At 38.8% G+C, this 20,800-nt stretch overlaps 1 protein-coding gene across 1 annotated transcript; it reads right to left on the reverse strand.

Annotated features, from left to right (window-relative positions):
* Positions 1 to 4,556: 4,556 nt before the first annotated feature.
* On the reverse strand, positions 4,557 to 6,232 carry LOC110590327 (elongation factor 1-alpha 1-like). Its single transcript, XM_044917139.1, has one exon. It carries the CDS (start codon positions 6,169 to 6,171, stop codon positions 4,783 to 4,785), a length of 1,389 nt encoding a protein of 462 aa, XP_044773074.1. The 5' UTR covers positions 6,172 to 6,232; the 3' UTR covers positions 4,557 to 4,782.
* Positions 6,233 to 20,800: the final 14,568 nt, after the last annotated feature.

Here is a 20,800-nt window from a genome sequence, read left to right on the forward strand (position 1 = left end):
AATAGACAAGTCAAGTGAGAAACACCATCCCCCAGTGAAAAGAGGGAGCAGATTGACTGAAGATGTTTTTAGGGCCAACCATGGCAGGTAGACTCTGAATCTATGTCTCATTCATCTTTTGCCAGTGCATTTCCAAAAGTTAGCTAAGGGAAGCGTTCAGCATATCTTGCTCAAACTGAATTGAATTTGCAAACTAGGCAAGACTTCAGACTTAACATCTACCAGTATTTTATCCCACTCGAATACCTACATCTGTTGTTTTTCATTTTCAACACTAAATGGAATATTTAAGGGCTGATTTATTCCCTTATTTATTTCACATGACTAAAAATGGTGTGTGAAAATGGCTAAATATTTTTTTAATTACTGTTAAGTAGTTCCCATGAGTCTACAAAACATCTGCATCCTATGCTGCAAGGGAAAAGAAAGAAAAGGAGGAGACCCCCCACTTTAAAGAGGGGGGAATCTAAATGGGCACACAAAGCATCCAAAAAATCTAGAAGGAGTTATGTGGTCTTTTACAAAGAAAAGCAACAATAATGTACTGTTTTAAAACAGACAAAATATCTCTTTAAAAAAAGCTAGCTTTTAAAAAAAAGGTCAGAGAAGTTTAAGGTTTAGTCAAGTGTAAATGTCAATTGGAATAAGTGATAGCTGTGAGAAAATGGGGAGACCACTGACCTTTTATCCAAAAGAAGGCTAGAAATGATGTCCAAGAAAGGTGAAGGGAGGGGAAAAAATTGTAAAGATTTTGAGCAAGAGAAAGAAGCAAGAACAAAGGAAAATCTAATTAAAATTGAAATTGTTAGTTCCACACACAAGATGCTTTTAGTTGCCAAGCCATACCCAATCTGGTTAAACATTTTAAAAGATAGTATATTGAGTTATTAACTGATCCACCAGCAGGGGAGATTTTACTCAGGTCTCAGTATGGTCCCAGACCACCTCTTTTAACCTCAGAACTGGGCTTCATTCTCAGACATACTTATCCCTGGTAGTACCAGAAACTTCCATGTTCACACTGAAAAAATCTGCTCACTGGTGTAACTTAAACAAAAATCCCAGAATTTGTGGGTTTCTCTTGATTGGTTTGATCTGGGTTATTTGCCCATCCCAGAGCCAGTCGCTTGGCTTATGCCCCTCAGAATCCGTCCTTGGAGCTGAGAGTTAGGTTCATCCCACCCAAATCACATGGCTTGGCATACTGTGATCCAGAGCAAGAAGAGGGAATCAGAGAAAGGACACAAGGTAAGCCACAAAAAGATATCCCCTATACACAAAGACTAAGTTTCTCTTTGAAAACAAACATCATGCCTGTGACTAAGCTACCCTTTCTTCAAAAGTTTGAAATGAAGTAACTTGCCTTCTTAAGAGAATAGTATTCAAGCATCCTTGTGAACCTCACAAACTTATCACAAACCCTTTTTATCATCTAAAGAAACTGTATCTATAAAATAAAAAAGGCACCACAAAATCAACTTAGGTGAAAAATCCTTATTTTATTAAAGTTGATGAGAAAAAGTGTTATTTTCTTAAATATTCAATATCACTAGACTATAAAGTTTTTCATAATCAAGCTCTTATATGCTTTTCCAGCTTTATCTTCTTCACACTCCATGCTCACCCTCTACTTTCTATACAGTCAACATTTTTACCAGGCTTCTCACAATTTCCTCCACTGCATCATAATTTTTACATATCAATGATTTTAGGTTATTTTCTTGAATTCCATTTTACCTCTACTATTGGCTTATTAAATATACCTCTTTCTAATATTTTTAGTTGCTTCCCTAGGATTTATCAGTCTACCTTCAAATATTATGTTCATGTAGAGTATAAGAACTTTACAACAGTATACTTCCAATTCCTCCCTCCCCATAATTTATGATACTGTTGTTCTACATTTTACCTTTATAGACACTACACCCCAAAATACATCATTACCATTTGTGCTTTAGACAGTCAATTATCTTTCAGAATGATTAAGAAATAAGAATAAACTCACATCGCTTGCCATCAGGGAAATACAAATCAAAACCACAATGAGATACCACCTCACACCAATCAGAATGGTTAAAATTAACAAGACAGGGAACAACAAATGTTGGCGAGGATGTGGAGAAAGGGGAACCCTCCTACACTGTTGGTGGGAATGCAAACTGGTGCAGCCAGTCTGGAAAATAGTACAGAGGTTCCTCAGAAAGTTAAAAACAGAACTACCCTATGATCCAGCAATCTCACTGCTAGGTATTTACCCAAAGAATAAAATTAATGATGTACTATACCTTGGCTAATTGAATTTAAATTAAATATATATATATATATATATAGAGAGAGAGAGAGAGAGAGAGAGCTTTTGCATAACAAATAGTCAAAAAAAACTAAGAGGCAACCCACGGAATGGGAGAAGATATTTGCAAATGACATTTCGGATAAAGGGCTGATACCGAAAATCTATAAGGAATTTATCAAACTCAACACCCAAAAAACAAATAATCCAGTCAAGAAATGGGCAGAAGACATGAACAGACATTTCTCTTTTTTTTCCCTAATTTAATCTTATTTTATTATGTTATGTTAGTCACCATACCATACATCATTAGTTTTTGATGTAGTGTTCCGTGATTCATTGTTTTCATATAACACCCAGGGCTCCATGCAGTATGTGCCCTCCTTAATACCCATCACTGGGATAACCCATCCTCCCACTCCCCTCCCCTCTGAAACCTTCAGTTTGTTTCTCAGAGTCCATAGTTTCTCATGGTTCGTCTCTCCCTCCGATCTCCCCCTCTTCATTTTTCCCTTCCTTCTCCTAATGTCCTCCATGCTATTCCTTATGTTCCACAAATAAGTGAAACCATATGATAATTGACTTTCTCTGCTTGACTTCTTTCACTTAGCATAATCTCCTCCAGTCCCATCCATGTTGATGTAAAAGTTGGGTATTCATCCTTTCTGATATTACTCAGCCATGAACAGACACTTCTCCAAAGAAGACATCCAAATGGCTAACAGACGTGTGAAAAAATGTTCAACATCACTAGCCATCAGGGAAACACAAATCAAAACCACAATGAGATACCACCTTACACCGGCTATAATGACCAAAATTAACAAGACAGGAAACAACAAGTGTTGGCAAGGTTGTGGAGAAGGGGGAACCCTCTTGCGCTGTTGGTGGGAATGCAAGCTGGTACAGCCACCTGGAAAACAGTATGGAGATTCCTCAAGATATTAAAAATAGAGCTACCTTGTGACCCAGCAATTGCACTTCTAGGTATTTACCCCAAAGACACAGATGTAGTGAAAAGAAGGGCCATATGCGCCCCAATGTTCATAGCAGCAATGTCCACAATAGCCAAACTATGGAAGGAACCAAGATACCCTTCAACAGACAGATGGATAAAGAATATGTGGTACATATATACAATGGAATATTAACTCAGCCATCACAAAGGATGAACACCCACATTTGCATCAACGTGGATGGAACTGGAGGGGATTATGCTAAGTGAAATAAGTCAAGCAGAGAAAGACAATTACCATATGGTTTCACTCATAAGTGGAACATAAGGAATAGAGCAGAGGACCACAGGGGAAGGGAGGGAAAACTGAATGGGAAGAAGTCAGAGAGGGAGACAAACCATGAGAGACTGTGGACTCCAGGAAACAAACTGAGGGTTACAGAAGGAAGGGGGGAGGGGATGAGGTGGTTGGGTGACGGGTATCAAGGAGGGCACGTGTTGGGATGAGCTCCTGGGTGTTATATGGAACTAATGAATTGTTGAACACTACAACAACAACGACTATATATATATATATATATATATGAATAAAATTCCCTTCTGTTTGTCTTCATTTTTACCATTTTTAGAGCTCTTTATTTCTTTGCCTACATCCAAGTTCCTGTCTGATGTCATGTTACTTGTGCCTGAGACCTTTCCTTACCATTTCTTCTAGCACAGATCCACTGGCAATAAATTCTCTCAGCTTTTGTTTATCTGAAATATTTCTCTACCTTCAATCATGAAAGATCTTTTCACTGGGTATAAAATTCTGGGTGGCCAGGGTTTTTTTTTCCTTTCAGAAATTTAAAGATGTCACTTTATTGCCCACTGACTTGTATATCTTCTGGAAGAAGTCAGCTATAATTCTTACCTTTATTCCCATCAATGTGTCTTTTTTATGGATGTTTTCAATATTTTCTTATTATTAGTTCTCAGCAGTTTGTATGTGTGTTTAGTTGTTATTTTAATTTTTTTTAATCCTTCTGGGAGTTTTCTGAGTTTCCTAGATATGTAGTTTTGTATTTTTACTTATTTTTGGAATATTCTCAAATATCTCTTCTGCCCCATTCTGTCTCCATCATTTTCTTCCTAGTGTTCAACTATACAAATGCCAAACCATGTGATATTGTATCACAACTCTTGAATATTATTATTTTTCTCATTGTGTTGCAGTTTGGGTAATTCTTTTTTTTTTTTTTTCTCATTAAACTTTTGTTTTAATGGGTCTCAAAATTCTGTGACAGATTTTTGGTCAAGTTGTTTCCATTAAAAAGTACTGATTTTAAAAACTAATAACTTAAAACTGCCACACACACACAAAAAAAAACAAATGGTCCACAAAACATTCTCCTTTCCTTCTGAAGGTTTTACGATGCATTGTTATCATTAACCAGTCTTTTACTATTAAACTTAAATGGCCAATTGACACAAACAGTTCTGAGACCGTTCTTCCACCACTGATTAAGACTGGGGTGGCAGGTATTGGGGATAATATTCATTTAGCCTTCTGAGCTTTCTGGGCAGACTTGGTGACCTTGCCAGCTCCAGCTGCTTTCTTGTCCACTGCTTTGATGACACCCACAGCAACCGTCTGTCTCATGTCACGAACAGCAAAATGGCCCAGAGGAGGATAGTCAGAGAAGCTCTCAACACACATAGGCTTGCCAGGAACCATATCAACAATGGCAGCATCACCAGATTTCAAGAACTTGGGACCATCTTCCAGCTTTTTTCCAGAACAACGATCTATCTTCTCCTTCAGCTCAGCAAACTTGCAAGCAATGTGAGCTGTGTGACAATCCAGCACAGGGGTATATCCAGCACTGATTTGGCCTGGATGGTTCAGGATAATCACCTGAGCTGTGAAGCCAGCTGCTTCCATTGGTGGGTCATTTTTGCTGTCACCAGCCACATTGCCACGACGAACATCTTTGACAGATACGTTCTTCACATTGAAGCCCACATTGTCCCCAGGAAGAGCCTCACTCAAAGCTTCATGGTGCATTTCAACGGACTTTACTTCAGTTGTAACATTGACTGGAGCAAAGGTGACCACCATGCCAGGTTTAAGAACACCAGTCTCGACTCGGCCCACAGGGACAGTACCAATACCACCAATTTTGTAGACGTCCTGGAGAGGCAGACGCAAGGGCTTGTCAGTTGGACGAGTTGGTGGCAGAATGCAATCCAGAGCTTCAAGCAGTGTGGTTCCACTGGCATTCCCATCTTTACGGGTGACTTTCCATCCCTTGAACCAAGGCATGTTAGCACTTGGCTCCAGCATGTTGTCACCGTTCCAACCAGAAATTGGCACAAATGCTACTGTGTCGGGGTTGTAGCCAATTTTCTTAATGTAGGTGCTGACTTCCTTAACGATTTCCTCGTATCTCTTCTGGCTGTAGGGTGGCTCAGTGGAATCCATCTTGTTAACACCAACAATTAGTTGTTTTACACCCAGGGTGTAAGCCAGAAGGGCATGCTCACGGGTCTGCCCATTCTTGGAGATACCGGCTTCAAATTCACCGACACCAGCAGCAACAATCAGGACAGCACAGTCAGCCTGAGATGTGCCTGTAATCATGTTTTTGATAAAGTCTCTGTGTCCTGGGGCATCAATGATGGTCACATAATACTTGCTGGTCTCGAATTTCCACAGGGAGGTATCAATGGTGATACCACGTTCACGTTCAGCTTTCAGTTTATCCAAGACCCAGGCATACTTGAAGGAGCCCTTTCCCATCTCAGCAGCCTCCTTCTCAAATTTTTCGATAGTTCTTTTGTCGATCCCACCACATTTGTAGATCAGATGACCAGTAGTGGTAGACTTGCCCGAATCTACGTGTCCAATGACGACGATGTTGATGTGAGTCTTTTCCTTTCCCATTTTGGTTTAGGTTGAGCAGTGGTTTTCACGACACCTGTGTTCTGGTGGCAAACCCGTTGCGAAAAAGCTGGGTAATTCTTATTGACCTATCTTCAGCTCATTGATTCTCTCCTTCTCTGTGTCAAGTCTACTGATAAGCCAAAAAAAGAATTCTTTATTTCTGATATGTGTGTGTGCATGTATGCTTGTGCGTGTGTGTTTCTGGCATTTCTACGTAACTCTTCCTCTTAGTTTTTCTCTCTCCACTGAAATTCCTCATCTGTTCTTATATGTTATGTTGTCCACCTTTTCCACTAGATCATAAGTAATCATAATTACTTTAAAGCCCCTGACTGATAGTTCTAACACCTTGGTCATCTCTGAGTCTGGTTCTGTTGATTGCCTTATCTCTTGACAATGGGTTTATTTATTTTTTTAATTCCTATTTTGTGTGCCTCATAATTTTTTATTAATTTTTATTAAATAACAGATATTGTGTGTAGAGATCTGTATGAGATCAATAGTATTTATACCTGGGACTGGGCATGCTTCTACTTAGGTCAGGCCATCAGTGTCAAGGATTGAGTCATTCTAGCAAATGTAATGCAACAGAGGCTAGAAATGTGCTCATGCAGTTATACCTGATCTTTTGAACCTCTGCTTTTTCCTCCAGCAATAATGGATCCTTAGCTATTTCAGAGGGTTACAGAGTACTGCCCTTTCCCAGCAGTTTAAGTCTTTTGCTCTGTCAGGAGATATGGTTTTGGGCAAGAGGGTAGGGTTTTATACCTTTCTCCAATCCCCACCTCCATATCTCCATTAGTGAAGATGACTCTCTCTGGTCTCTTGCCCTGCCTCCAAACTCTCTTGTTCATACTTGGTAAAGATGTATAGAAAAGAGTCTGAGAGTAGTACAAACCCCTCTTGTGTCAGGGGGTCCCCAATTTCTCTTATTTTATGCTAGTCCATACTTACCCTAAAACAATTCATTTGAATGTTATTTAATTTTTTCTTACCCATTTGTACAATAGCCTCCCTTCTTCCTGTCTTCTTTCACAGAGGAGATGTTCTACATATCAAGTCTCCCCTTTGAGGGACCTCTTCCATCTCAGAATCTAGACTGTTTGCTCTGTGACTATCGTTCTCTAATAGGTCCAAAAACAAGTTATGATTTTGTAATCAGCTGAATTTTTCTCATTGCTGTACTGAGAGTGATGCTCTTTCCAACTTTCTACATCCTAAATGGAAGCATAAATCCTCTATGCTTGTATACACTAATAATAAAAAAAGCTAATATTTATTGCATATCTATGATGTGCCTAGCATAGTCCTATAGGGTTTACATGAATTAGCTCATTTAATCCTCACCATTTTTACATTCATTTCCTAGGTTGGAAAACCAAGACACAGAGCAGTTTACTTACTTGCCCAAGATCTCAGTTACCAAGTGGTAGAGACTGAATAGAAACCCAGGCAGTCTGACTCAAGAGTAGTGCTATGCTACTGGGTATTTACCCCAAAGATACAAAAGTAGGGATCCGAAGGGGTACATGCACCCCGATGTTTATAGCAGCAATGTCCACAATAGCCAAACTGTGGAAAGAGCCAAGATGTCCATCGACAGATGACTGGATAAAGAAGATGTGGTATATATATACAATGGAATATTATGCAGCCATCAAAAGGAATGAGATCTTGCCATTTGCAACGACGTGGATGGAACTGGAGGGTATTATGTTGAGTGAAATAAGTCAAACAGAGAAAGACATGTATCATATGATCTCACTGATATGAGGAATTCTTAATCTCAGGAAACAAACTGAGGGTTGCTGGAGTGGGGGGTGGGGTGGGAAGGATGGGGTGACTGGGTGACAGACACTGGGGAGGGTATGTGCTCTGGTAAGCGCTGTGAATTGTGCAAGACTGTTGAATCTCAGATCTGTACCTCTGAAACAAATAATACAATATATGTTAAGAAAAAAAAAGAAGAAGAAGAAGAAGGTAGTGGGAGGGGAAGAATGAAGCGGGGGAAATCGGAGGGGTAGACGAACCATGAGAGACGATGGACTCTGAAAAACAAACAGGGTTCTAGAGGGGAGGGGGGTGGGAGGATGGGTTAGCCTGGTGGTGGGTATTGAGGAGGGCACATTCTGCATGGAGCACTGGGTGTTATGCACAAACAATGAATCATGGAACACTTCATCTAAAACTAATGATGTAACGTATGGGGATTAACATAAGAATAAAAATTTAAAAAAAAAAGAGTAGTGCTATGACTCTATACTGTTGCCTCTGCCCTATGAGCTCCTTGAGGACAGAGACAAGTTCTAATCTTATGTTTATTTTTCCAGAGTCTTTCACATTGTCTCATTCAAAAGAGACATTCAGTCAATGTTTGTTGAAAGAAGGAATTAAAGGGCTTCTTCCCACCCTTGAAAATCAAAGTGGGGTTTGGAGGCAATAACCAGATGAGAGGCACACCCAGTCTTGTTGTTCTCACCTTCCAGTCTCACACACAGGAACCGTATGTCATAATACATGATGATAAAAAGTCCCCAGTACCTTGAACAATCTCCTCCCCATGCTGAACAAGTCAATCCATGACAAGAAAGCAATGATTAATGGCTTCTCTGCCAAGTGATGTTCATTTGATTAACAGGAAATATGATCCATATTTCATATAAGTTTCCCTAAACTTCAAATATGGAGAATCAAAGTTCATACTCTGCTCTATCTAGCTATGGCTTCACACTGTATGTCATTGCCCTCCTCTCATCCCAATTAAGCAATAAAAACTTAAAGGGCAAATCTATAAATTGTACTTCTCTGTATCCCACATAGTACCTAGTGCAAAGCTCTACAAATTCCTGTTGAATGAAGGAATGAAAAAGATTAACTTCAACTGCTCCAATGTTGCAGTCCAAACAAACCATGTCAGAGTGACATTCTTCTACTGAATTCTGGAAATTTTTAGGATATATATGATTCAAAGGCTTGGCACCAAACTCTTTCAGAGATAAGTCAATTTTATCCAACATGGGGTAATGTCAGTTCTAAATCTTTGTATTTAATATTCTCCTTCTGATTCCTCAATCTGAAAGAATGCTGGACTTGGGAAATATAAAATCTAGATTCTTGCCCAAGTTTCACCATTTATTAACATTAAAAAATAAGGGTAATGATATCTCAGAGGCTGAGTTGTTGTGAAAATGAATAAGTTGACAAATGCAAAAGCACCTCAGAAATTATAAGGTACTATATAAATGTCTGTTTCTTATTACAATCATTCCGCTTTGGGTCAATGCATTTAAACCCTATGCTTAATAATTGGAATAATAATAATAATAATAACCAGTTTTTATTTAAGGCTTACAGGATTCTAGGCTATAATATCATTTAACCCTCACATAGAATCTTTATGTATTAGATACTATCATTAGCCCCATTATAAAGGAAACATTAAGACTCAGTGAGGTTAAAGGGCTGGGTTAAGATCAGACAGTAAGTTACAGAGTTTGGCTTCAAATCCAAGCAGTCCAGTTCAAGAAACCCCACTCTTTAGCACAGCACTCCACTATCTCCTAAATAGAAAGTAGAGATTTTGTTAAATCTGGTTATGGAAAAGCTGGTTAGAGAGTGAGATCATGGGACACCTCATTGGTTCTGTTCTTGACCATCATCTCTACACTATCCCCAGATGATCTCTTCTACTTTATTGCTTCAACCTTCACCTACATGCTAATATTATTCAAACCTCTGTCATCCTGGCCTTTATATTCCTATATCTACCCAACCAGTCAGTCATTCATTTATTCAGCAAATATCCGTCAAGCATCTATGTGTCAGGCCTGAGCTAGATGTTGAATGAAGCACAAAATAAATAAAAGACCTAAGTTCATGGAGTTTACTTTATGCAGGATGGAGAAAGGCAATCAGTAAATATATTTATTAATTTAAAATTAATGCAAAAATTTCATATAGTGTTACATTGCATGAATGTTTCAAGGGTGAGCATCCCAAAAGGAGAGTCTGGTGGAAGCTGTACTGCTTTTTCTAACATAAACTCAAAAGTCAACAAAGTCACTCACTTCACTCTAGTCATTAAAAGTGAATCACTAAAGACCAACCCATATTCAAGGGGAGGGGAATTAAAGCCCATATTTTGATGAAAGGCATGCCAAAGAATTTGCTAATATACTTTAAAACTATCATCCCAGCCATTGTTTCCAACCTTCAGAGAGATATGAACATCTCAGTTCATCTAGTCAAATCTTACAGCTTTAAGTAAAGCTGCTTTGACACCCCCAGTATAAGCTCAACTGTATTCTTTAAGGAACAACTCTAGAACTCCAGGAAGATGGCTCTGTCCATTCTGCCCAATGTAACCCTTTGTTTTCCCTCTTCTGAGCTCATAGCACCCACTCCCTCATCATGACACTGCCTTGATGACTATTCCATATTTCAACCCATATCAAAATAGAACAACTTCTGGTCTCCTCATCTGGGTCATTGGCTCCCAGAGAGTATTAAATATGTATTATGCATATGATTTCTGAGTATCTTTCATAGTATTTTAAATGGAGCTATAGTCATAGAGCATGGAACAGAGAGAGGAAGGTAGGAATTTTTCTCTATTTTCTGAGAACACCTATTGCTCTAAGACTACTCTATATTTTACACTATGAACTATAAAATACACACACACACACATACACAGTGTGGATCACTCAGTAAATTATGTAGAATATCACATTCTCTGACACTTAGGACGTCCTTAAAGATCACCTAAGGTTCAACCACCCTATTTTTATCTTGAGTTTTACAAACATTGTTTTATATATATTTAACTCACATAATAAACTTATGAGGAAGATACTATTATTATCCATATTTCTCCCATGAGAAAAAGGAAGCTGGAGAAAGGTATCCCCGGATTTACTCCAGTCAGCATGTGGGAGCTCAAATATGGGTCTTCCTGAGTCCAAATTAGGGGGGGCTCATCAATGAGGAATCTCAGATCTGAGAAACTTGTCCAAGATTAGGATTAACTTCCTGATTCCCAATCCAATGTTCTACTCAGATAAATGAGAGAAAACTCTTTCCTTCTAAATTCAAAATTCGAATCAGTTCACCCCCCACCTAAAATTTCAGATCATATATTTTATCTTCATTTTTTTCCCTCTTGGGCCTGAATTCAAATAAGTGGGAAAAGGTGAAAGGGCAAAAAAAATCATAGAAAGAAGGAGCTCTGGTAATACAACATCTTGCCACATGAAAAGGTCAAATGATGCTCTGTTTCAGTTTGTAATAGGCTGCAATTTGAGCAACCCTAGCCATGAAATACCGGGCAATTTCCTGACCTTTTTAGCTGTGGCTGCAAGTGCTTTGATTCTTGGGACACTCTATATCTATATTTGAAACTAACTAAAAAAAATGTTTCTTGAAACTCTGCTCTCATGATATAAAATATAATCTACAGGCATGATGGTTGTTGGTGGTTTCTTAGTTTGTTTGCTATGCTTCATTTTGGCTGCCAAATACCTGAATGTCCTTCCTATCACTGCAGATATCTCATCTTAAGAATCTCAGTGGGAGGCAGCATCCACCTCCCACCACAGAAGCTGAAAAGGCAAGACACTCCTCTCCCATCATCCATTGCAACTAGGGCATAAAACCTGGGCTTGATCAATCAGATACCTCTACCCTGGACTTTGAATAAGGACATAATGACACAAATGAGCAGAAAAAAAGGAGAATCTGTTCTGGAAATGGGAGCAAAAATGGCAGCAGAACCTTCCAATTTCCAAAGACATCAGAGGTAGGGGACAGCATCCTCTGTCCATTGCCAGTGGCAATGCAGCCATGGCATCCAACATTCTACAGAGGGGACAGCATTGTCTTCACAAGCTGGTTCTAAGCACGATTTTGGCAGTGGTTGTAGCTGCTGCCCATTATCCCTTGTTTCTGTTTGTATTCTGAGCCTGATCTCCAACCTTCCCAGGTATTCTTTGGCCAAACTAATGTCACTTTAATAAACCCCTTTCCTGAAAGTTTAAGTCATCCAGAGGCACTTTCTTTTGCTTGCAACTAAGAACTCTGATACATCAAGGAATAAGACTAAACTGTGACAAAAATACAAGGGATGGGTTGAGGTAGAATTTCTTTTAAAAATTATATTCAAATGTACTTGATGAAAAATCTCACTAAAACTGACTCCTGTACAAAGGAGTCAATACCCCTGGCTATGATCATATTTTCACAATTTGTAAAAACAGGATCAAGATCTAAACTGATTTCCCACTCATATCCAGGTCTCCCTCTAGATAATCTCCATTTCTGTCAAGGATACTGTCAATTTTCTCATCACTCAAGCTTGAAAGCCCCACAGTTGTCCTCATCTTTCTTCTCCCTTATATCCATTAACCAAATACTTTCTATTTTCCCTAATAATGTTTTCTCTCAGTTCTCTTCCTGCCATCATACTCCCAGTGGCCAAACTTAATACAGAAAAGTATCACCTCCTACATGAGTAATTGCTATAATTTTTTAACTGGCCTACCTGTCTCCAATGTGTCCTGTGCCAAATTAATTTTCTCAAGACATTGTGCCTCATCACTCTTCAGATGAAAATCCTCAGTAGCTAACCACTATCTACAGGATAAAATCCAAACTGTTCAGCATGACATATGAGACTCCTCATGATCCGATGGCTTCTTACCTCCCCAGTTTGACCACCACATGCACTATAATAGTATTTGACCAAAAGAAATATTTTTAAACATAATATACTGATTTTTAAATAAAATCAAGAGATATAATGCATGCTCAAATAGAGAATATGTATAGCAATTAAAAATTACCAAATGTGTTTCTAGAAGATTTTTATGGCCACAATATTAAAACAACCAATGCTAAAAATAATTGTCGTGTACAAAATGCTTATTATGTGCCAGACGATGTTCTAAATGTTCTATTGGTATTGTCTATATAAATATTACAGCAACTTTATAAGGTGGATGTTATTTACATGTGGGAAAACTGCAGTGCTGAGGGGCTGAGAAATATATTCAAAATCATTCAGCGAATAAATGCAGTGCAAAAAATTCAAATGCCATGAAGTCAATTCTTAAATAAGGAGCATATTTTCTTAATGGCAGATTATCACAGGGGTAGAATAACTACATAATATTTAAAGTTTTTTGTGATATAGCCTTTAAGCCAGTGGTAAAAGAAACAATATTGCTAACATCAATTTCCCAGTGGAATCTTATTAGCATCTAATAGACTACTGGTGTTCTATGCATAATAACTTAGAAGGCTTATAAAAAATCCATATTCTCAAGCCCTGCCCTCCAGGAATTCTATTCCAGTGGGTCTTGCATGAAGTTCAGTACCATGCATTTTTATTAAGCACCTTGGTGTTGCTGATGCATCTGATGTAACTGGTCCACGACTCTAACTTTGAGAAACCCTGAGATAGCTAACCAGTGTGCAGTAATGGTCATGAGACTTGGGGTCTGTTTCTTCTGGCTTTGCCATTCACTTTTTCCATGACCTTGAATAATTATTTTACTGACTCTCAATTGCATCATCTCTCAGTGAAGAAGAATGGTATAAATGATCTAACTTTTTACAGCATATTCCATTCACAAATGTGCTAGTCCAGGAAGACCAAAAAAGCATATCTAAAATGCTCAAACTATTCAGTTGGTAGTGCCTGCCTGAAGCTCTGTGTTGGGAAGGATTCTGAGGTCAGATCAGTAAGGGGGTGGGGAGAGATGGTCATTCAGAGATGTGTGTCATACATGTGGGAAGGGGATTAGAAACATGTATTCTGACTGTTTGATAGTCTCAACATAACCATTCAGATCTATTTCCTTTGCTCCAATAGACCATTCCTTTGCTCATACTGTTCCCTTAGCCCTATCAAAATTAGCCCTCTATTTCCACTTCAAAGGCTCCATAAATACTTTCTCACTACCCTTTTTGACACTCTAATTTTTATACTTCCAAAAAGTAATTGCTTCATTTTGCCTTATAACATGGGTAGTAGTTTATCTGATTCTCTCTTCCTCAAAAGAAAGTGAGGTCACTGAACTGATGTGGGGCTATGGTGAAATAACAAATCTAAAGTGCCTAGAACCCAGTAGAAGTACAATTATTATTTATTGCAATCTATTCAGTTGTAAAATTCTCGGCTTCTAGGGTAAAACTTATAAAATATTGGTGATGAGTGCAATAGACAAAAGGTGCTTGAGATGAAGTTGGAACTCAGAACCTTGGACAGCTCCGAATGTTGTCGCAGCATTTCTGCTGCAGCTCTGACAGTCCACGTTGTTTTCCAGCTTTACCTCTCTGTAAGGATAACCTAAGGGTTCTCTGTCTTACAATCAGGGAATCTGCCAGTCTCCAGAAGGAGGAACACCCTTGTCTATTGAGGATCTTTTATGTATGTGATTGTCTAACTAGTTCTCTCACTGCAGAGTAACAGTGAACTTAAGAGTCCAGGCTCTGTGTCAGATTACTCCAGATCCCAAGTCCTGACTCCCCCACTTACCAGCTGTGTGACATCAGACAAGTTGTGTGGTATCTTAGTGTCTCAGTTACCTCCTCTGTTACATGGGAATAATCAGTACCTACTTCATAGAACTTCAGTAAGGACAAAAAATATATAATCTGCATAGTGCTCAGAACAGCCTAGTACATAACAATTCCTTAGTAATGTCAGCTGTTAGCTGCCACCATGAAGCCAGAGAACTGATTCTATCCTAGCCTCATGTGACCTCAAGAAAGGCCTCCTCAACTGTGAAATGAGAGCTGGACCAGAACAGATACTTCTACAGATGAATCCACAAAACCTGAAATCTTCTTTCTTGTGTCCCAATGAAATGTTTCCTATTTAATTTCTGTCCTTTGTTCAGTCATCCTTGGATATGGTCAAGAGTCAGACTTGGAGGAGTCTGGGGATCCTGGACACCATAACCCCAGCAATCAGTTCAGGACCCCTGAATTTAGTGTCATAAATTTTGGATGAGAGCACCCCCCCCCAAAAAAATGCCTGAGATTCTCCACATCCCACTGGCCCAAGTTTTCTGAGTCTTTCTCAGGTCCAACTCCAACCTCTACACTAATTGGTGAAGAAGGGACCCTCAGAAAGGGGGAGGAGGCATGAAGCATCAGTATTTCCATGCCATTTGCCCTGCTCTCCACAATCCATCAAGATCTTCCTTAGTCCCGCTAGTCATCCATTTCAATAATCTAGATTGTTGTTTCAAGGGTTTGGATGGTCTGCATATTTTAGTTTTCTATTGTGAATTTCTTACTAAGAGTTCCTGAAACAAAGCCATAAAGCCCCAAGTCCCTGTGTACAGACCTGCTTATGAGTTTTCCCTTTAGTCCTCAGCACCTTTGCCCCAGTGCTTTTAGAAGTGATATGAACCCAAACAGCTTCCTGGCCCACTGCAGCTTCTAACATGAGATCATGGCTTTAAATCTCAAATCACAGTATGCTTAGTTATTAATAGCAGAGGATTTCAGCTCAACACAATGCTCTGGTAGACTGCCAGCAATCCAAGTTTAACATCCTCCAGGGTGTGAAATTAAAAGAAAAAAATTCTAAAAGCCTAAGAGTCTCTGTTCATTTGAACTAGAGTTTAACTCCTTCTTTGCACCTTCCATTAGCTATAAGATCACTACACTTGCAGTTCAGGATCAATTTTTTTGTGTTCCTAAAGCAAATGACTCTGTCTTACTCATCTTTGCAGTCTTAGTGACTAGGATGTTTGTTCACTGTTTGTTTCACATGTTTGTTTCACTCTTAGGATGTTTGTTTCACATGTTTCACTGATTTGGGCTTGGCCATGTGTCTTGCTTTAGTCAATAAGATGCTAACAAATGTGATACAGCCAAAGCTGAAAATGTGTTCCTGCTCTCTTGGACCTCTGCTATAACCATGAGAAGAAAATTTCTAGGCTAGCTCACTGGTCTCAGAAGGAGTATAGGAAATATGGGGAGAATTCAATGGCTCCCTGAGCGCAGCCTATATCAGCCAACCCCCAATAAATAAATAAGCATTATGATATTATGACTTCAGTATTGTCATACACCAATTACTTATCTCCTAGAAAGTAACAAGAAAGAAACCAGGTCATTCATCAATAGAAAATCATTCCAATATCTATTTCTCCTTCAATTGGAGATGAAAGCATAGAGCACCACAGCCCCATTTGGAAAGTTAGTAGACATGATCTCTAAGATGTTATTACTTAAAGCAGTTTAAGCAAAGGGACAAAATTTTCTCATTTTGTTATATACTCTTTCTTTCACTGACCTTGTCTCCATCCCACAAATAAGAAAACTACTCTTTTGAGAAGGGCAGAACTGCCCTGAAGTCACACTGTGCTGGGGGGAAAATCTAATCTCTGCTGTAATAAAACTCTAGAATTTATAAGAATCAGGAATTCCCAATAAGCATATAATTGAAACTGTTTTTACTACCACAATAAAACTGGATCAAAAATTAAAAATTCATTACCTAGTGTATTTTACAGAACCTAAGTTTCAACTCCTTGGAAAAGGTTTCCAATCCACTCAATGTAGCAAACATAAGAACACAAAAATTACCAAACCAGGTCAGATCCCTAGTACCTTTCAGCAGAGTTCTCTGGCAGCTGAAAAAAAACAAACTTGATGAAAACTTAGGTTGCAGACAAAAGACCCCTGGTTGCCCTTAAGAAATCAGGCTGGATCTGTCATTCAAATAAGCTTGTGACAGAAATGCCTAGTACCAGGCTTTCCCTATGCTGCAAACAACCCTAAAAGTAGATATATTGAAGAAGCCTTTGCCAACCAATGAGTGCCCAGGCATGGGACAATAGACAGTGCAAGAACTGCACCCCTGAGAGACAGGGAACTCATGAGCTGAGCTGCTCAGTAATATGCCTGAGGGACAATTTCCCAACTAAGGCACAATGAGCTGAAATCCAAGCAGGGCATGGTGGTCTTGCTGAGCTGAAGTGGCAAAGATCAGTTTGCAGCAGCTGATACTGGAAACTGGAGAGGAGAGAACTGTAACAGAGAAGCACCCTAGAAGTTCAATGTTGGGGTTCCCAAACCCACAGGGTTCCCCCATGTTGGGGATCCCCTGACTAGATCCACAAAGGAAACAGCTTAGAACTTGAGTCCCTCCAAATTAGAGGGCCTTGTGAATTACCTTGGGCTTTTCACAGGTATGGCATAACAAAAAATAAAACCAAGTCTACACAATTATTAGGTGATCATCTAGTAATTACACTGTCTACTAAAGAAAAATAAATCATCTTCAGAGGAAGATTACAGAATCCAGAGTCTACAAAATATCATCAATGAGCAGTACACAATAAAATATTACAAGATGCAAACATACACACACACACAAAAACAACCATAGTGAAGAAAAAGATCAGTCAGGAGAAACTGACCTAGGTATTTACCCAACAGAAATGAAAACCTACATTCACACAAAAACCCTGTATGCAAATGCTTAAAACAGCTCTATTTATAATAACCAAAAACTGAAATGTCCCTCAACAGATGAATGGATAAACAAATTTTTGCACATCCATCCAACGGAATGCCACTTAGCAACAGAAAGAAATGAACTATTGGATACTTACAGTAACAAGGATAACTCTCAAAGGCATTATGCTGAGAGAAAGAAACCAGTCTCCAAAAGTTTCATACTGCATGATTCCATTTATACTACACTTGGGAAAAGGCAAAACTACAGCTGTAGAGAACAGAGCAACAGTAACCTAAGTTTGGGGAGGGGAGAGAATTTGACTATAAATGGGCAGTACAAGGGAATTTTCTGGATGATGGGACCTTTCCATGTCCTGATTTTGGGGGTGGTTACAAGAATCTACATATGTGTTAAAAGTCATAGAACTGTATACCAGAAAAGTCCATTTGATCAAATGTTAAGTTTTTAAATAAAGCTTAAAGTCTGCAAAGAAAAGGGTTATAAAGGGAATATTATAAACATGTTTAATAAATTTAATAACAGAAAACTATTACCTATCTTAACCGATCAAAAAATGGGCAAAGGATATAAATAGACAATTTACAGAAAAGGAAACACAAATTACCCTTAAATATATAAAGATATGCTCAACCCCACTTTTACACTCATTGGTTGGCAAAGGCCAAAGAGTGAGAATGTATCATGTTGGTGACGATTTGAAGTCAAGAGACACTCTAATACACTGCTGATGAAAGGTAAATTGGTATAACCTTCATGGAGGAAAACCATCAAGAGCTATCAGAATGTTTTTAAAATGCATGCCATTTCACCCAGCAACTCTACTTCCAGAAATTTATCCTACAGATATACTTGCACATGTGTCAAATAACCTATGAACCAAATTATTTATTGAAGCCTTGTTTTTACTAGCAAAAGGTGGGGAAAACCTAAGTGTCCCTCAGTACCAGATTGGTTAAGTGGAACATGATATATACATACTATGGAATACAATGTAGCCATTCAAATGAAAGAGAACCTCTGGAGTTCTAAATAAAATATTATTAAGTGAGTAAGAACATAACAAAGTACAAAAGAATCTCTTCATGTCAAGGACACATACGCATTGCCCTTTTTTTTTTTTTTAATCCACAAAGTTTGACATTTCACAAAGGTTTATTTTTCCTGTTTTTAAATTAACCTGTGGAATGTTAATCATGCTTTCTGCTGGAGGTAATAGATAGCCACTTTCAGGGTCTAATACGAGAGATTCTATATAAGCTCTTAGATTCTGCCCCCAAATCTATCTTTGGCATGTGCTAATACCTAAAATTCTTAGAAATCATAATAATAGCAATAATATTATAATAATGGCTAAAATTTATTGAGCACTTATCATGTGCTTAGGATATGTGCTAGGTGCTTTGCTATGCTCTTTACATCAATCACTTCAATTTCAGTCTCAGTTACAATTCTTTGAAGTTGTGCAGCACTGTATGTGGTTTACAAATTGGAAGGAAGGAAGATACACATATACACACAAACTGAGATTTAAAGAAATCAACTTGCATAAGATAATTTCATTCATGATCTCTAGATCCAGATGTGGGCAGCCTGACTCCAAAGCTCATGCTCTCCCCTTACCCAACACCACATGTAACTGCAGAATCTTCGCACAGGAGAAAGTGTTCAGGTCTTCTAGTTAAGTCTTTTGATCACTATAGGACCCACTTGACAGTATGCTTGACAAGAAGCTACCCAGCCTCTGCTGAGTGACAAGGAGCTCCCAATCTCCTGAGACATCCTATTCCATCACAAGCAACTCTGATTCTTTTTTTAAAAGCTCTTCTTTCCATGGAGCTCAAACCATCTGCTTCCCTCACACTCCCTTTTTCTCCCTTCTGGAGTGACACACAATGGGCATCTAATCCCCCCCTCACAGGACAGTCCCTCCAGTCTCTGCTGTCAGCTCTCCTGACCTCTCTCCTCTCTCTCTTCTGGCTCAATCCTTAATTCTTGCTGTACAAAGACTTCAAGATTCCTCAACATCCAAAAGGGCTTCATCCCAATCCCTCCTTGTTTTTTTATTTTACAAATAAACCCTATTAGGTAAAATTTATATACAAAGAAGAACACAGACTTTAAATATTACAATTTAATGGGTTTTGACAAAAGGCAACTATGAAACCAATGCTTCTATTAAAATATAGACTATCTCTGGGCGCCTGGGTGGCTCAGTCAGTTAAGCGTCTGCCTTCGGCTCAGGTCATGATCTCAGGGTCCTGGGATTGAGCCCCGAGTCGGGCTCTCTGCTCATCAGAGAGTCTGCTTCTCCTTCTCTCTTTCCCCCTCCCCCCTGCTCATGCTCTCTCTCTCAAATGAATAAAATCTTTAAAATATATATAGAGAGAGAGAGAGAGACTATCTCCATCACCTCAGAAACTTCTCTAGCATCCTTTGCCAGAGACTCCCCACCCATTCCCACCCAAGAGAACTTCTGACCTGATTCCTATCACCATAGATTAATATTACCTCTAATCACACAGTAAGTACTCTTTTGCATCTGACTTCTTTAACTCAGCATAATATTTTTGGAATTCGTTGTGTTGTAAATTACAGTAATACATTCCATTTTTATTGCTGAGTAGTATTTCACTGTGGAAATATACCATAATTTTTTGTATCCATTCTCTTATTAATGGACGTTTGATTATTTCCAGTTTGGGGCTCTTTTGGATAAAATTCCTACAACATTCTTAAATAAGTTTTTTGTTTGGATGTACACTTCTATTTCTCTTGGGTAAATACCCAGGAGTGAAATAACTGGGTTCATAGGGTAGGTGTATATTTAACTTTCAGGGAAATGCAATTAAAACCACAGAGAGATACGACTTCACACTCAGTAAAATAGGTATAATTAAAAAGACTGATGACCCTCAGTGTTGGCAAGAATGTGAAACAACACTCCTTTCCAAGGGAGACTCTTCAAACTGCATAAACAACTCACTGTGTTGGTTGATTAGCTTCAGGTGCAGTTATCTCCTCTGTTCTGGGCCTTCAGCATCCATTCATTAATCCAGCTGGACTTGGTCCTGGCTCCTACTGACCTGGCCATCAGCCAACCTTCCAGAGACATTGTCGCATTTACTAGTG

The sequence above is a fragment of the Neomonachus schauinslandi genome, chromosome 7 (assembly GCF_002201575.2).
Source record: "Neomonachus schauinslandi chromosome 7, ASM220157v2, whole genome shotgun sequence".
In the NCBI taxonomy this organism is placed as follows: Eukaryota; Metazoa; Chordata; class Mammalia; order Carnivora; family Phocidae; genus Neomonachus; species Neomonachus schauinslandi.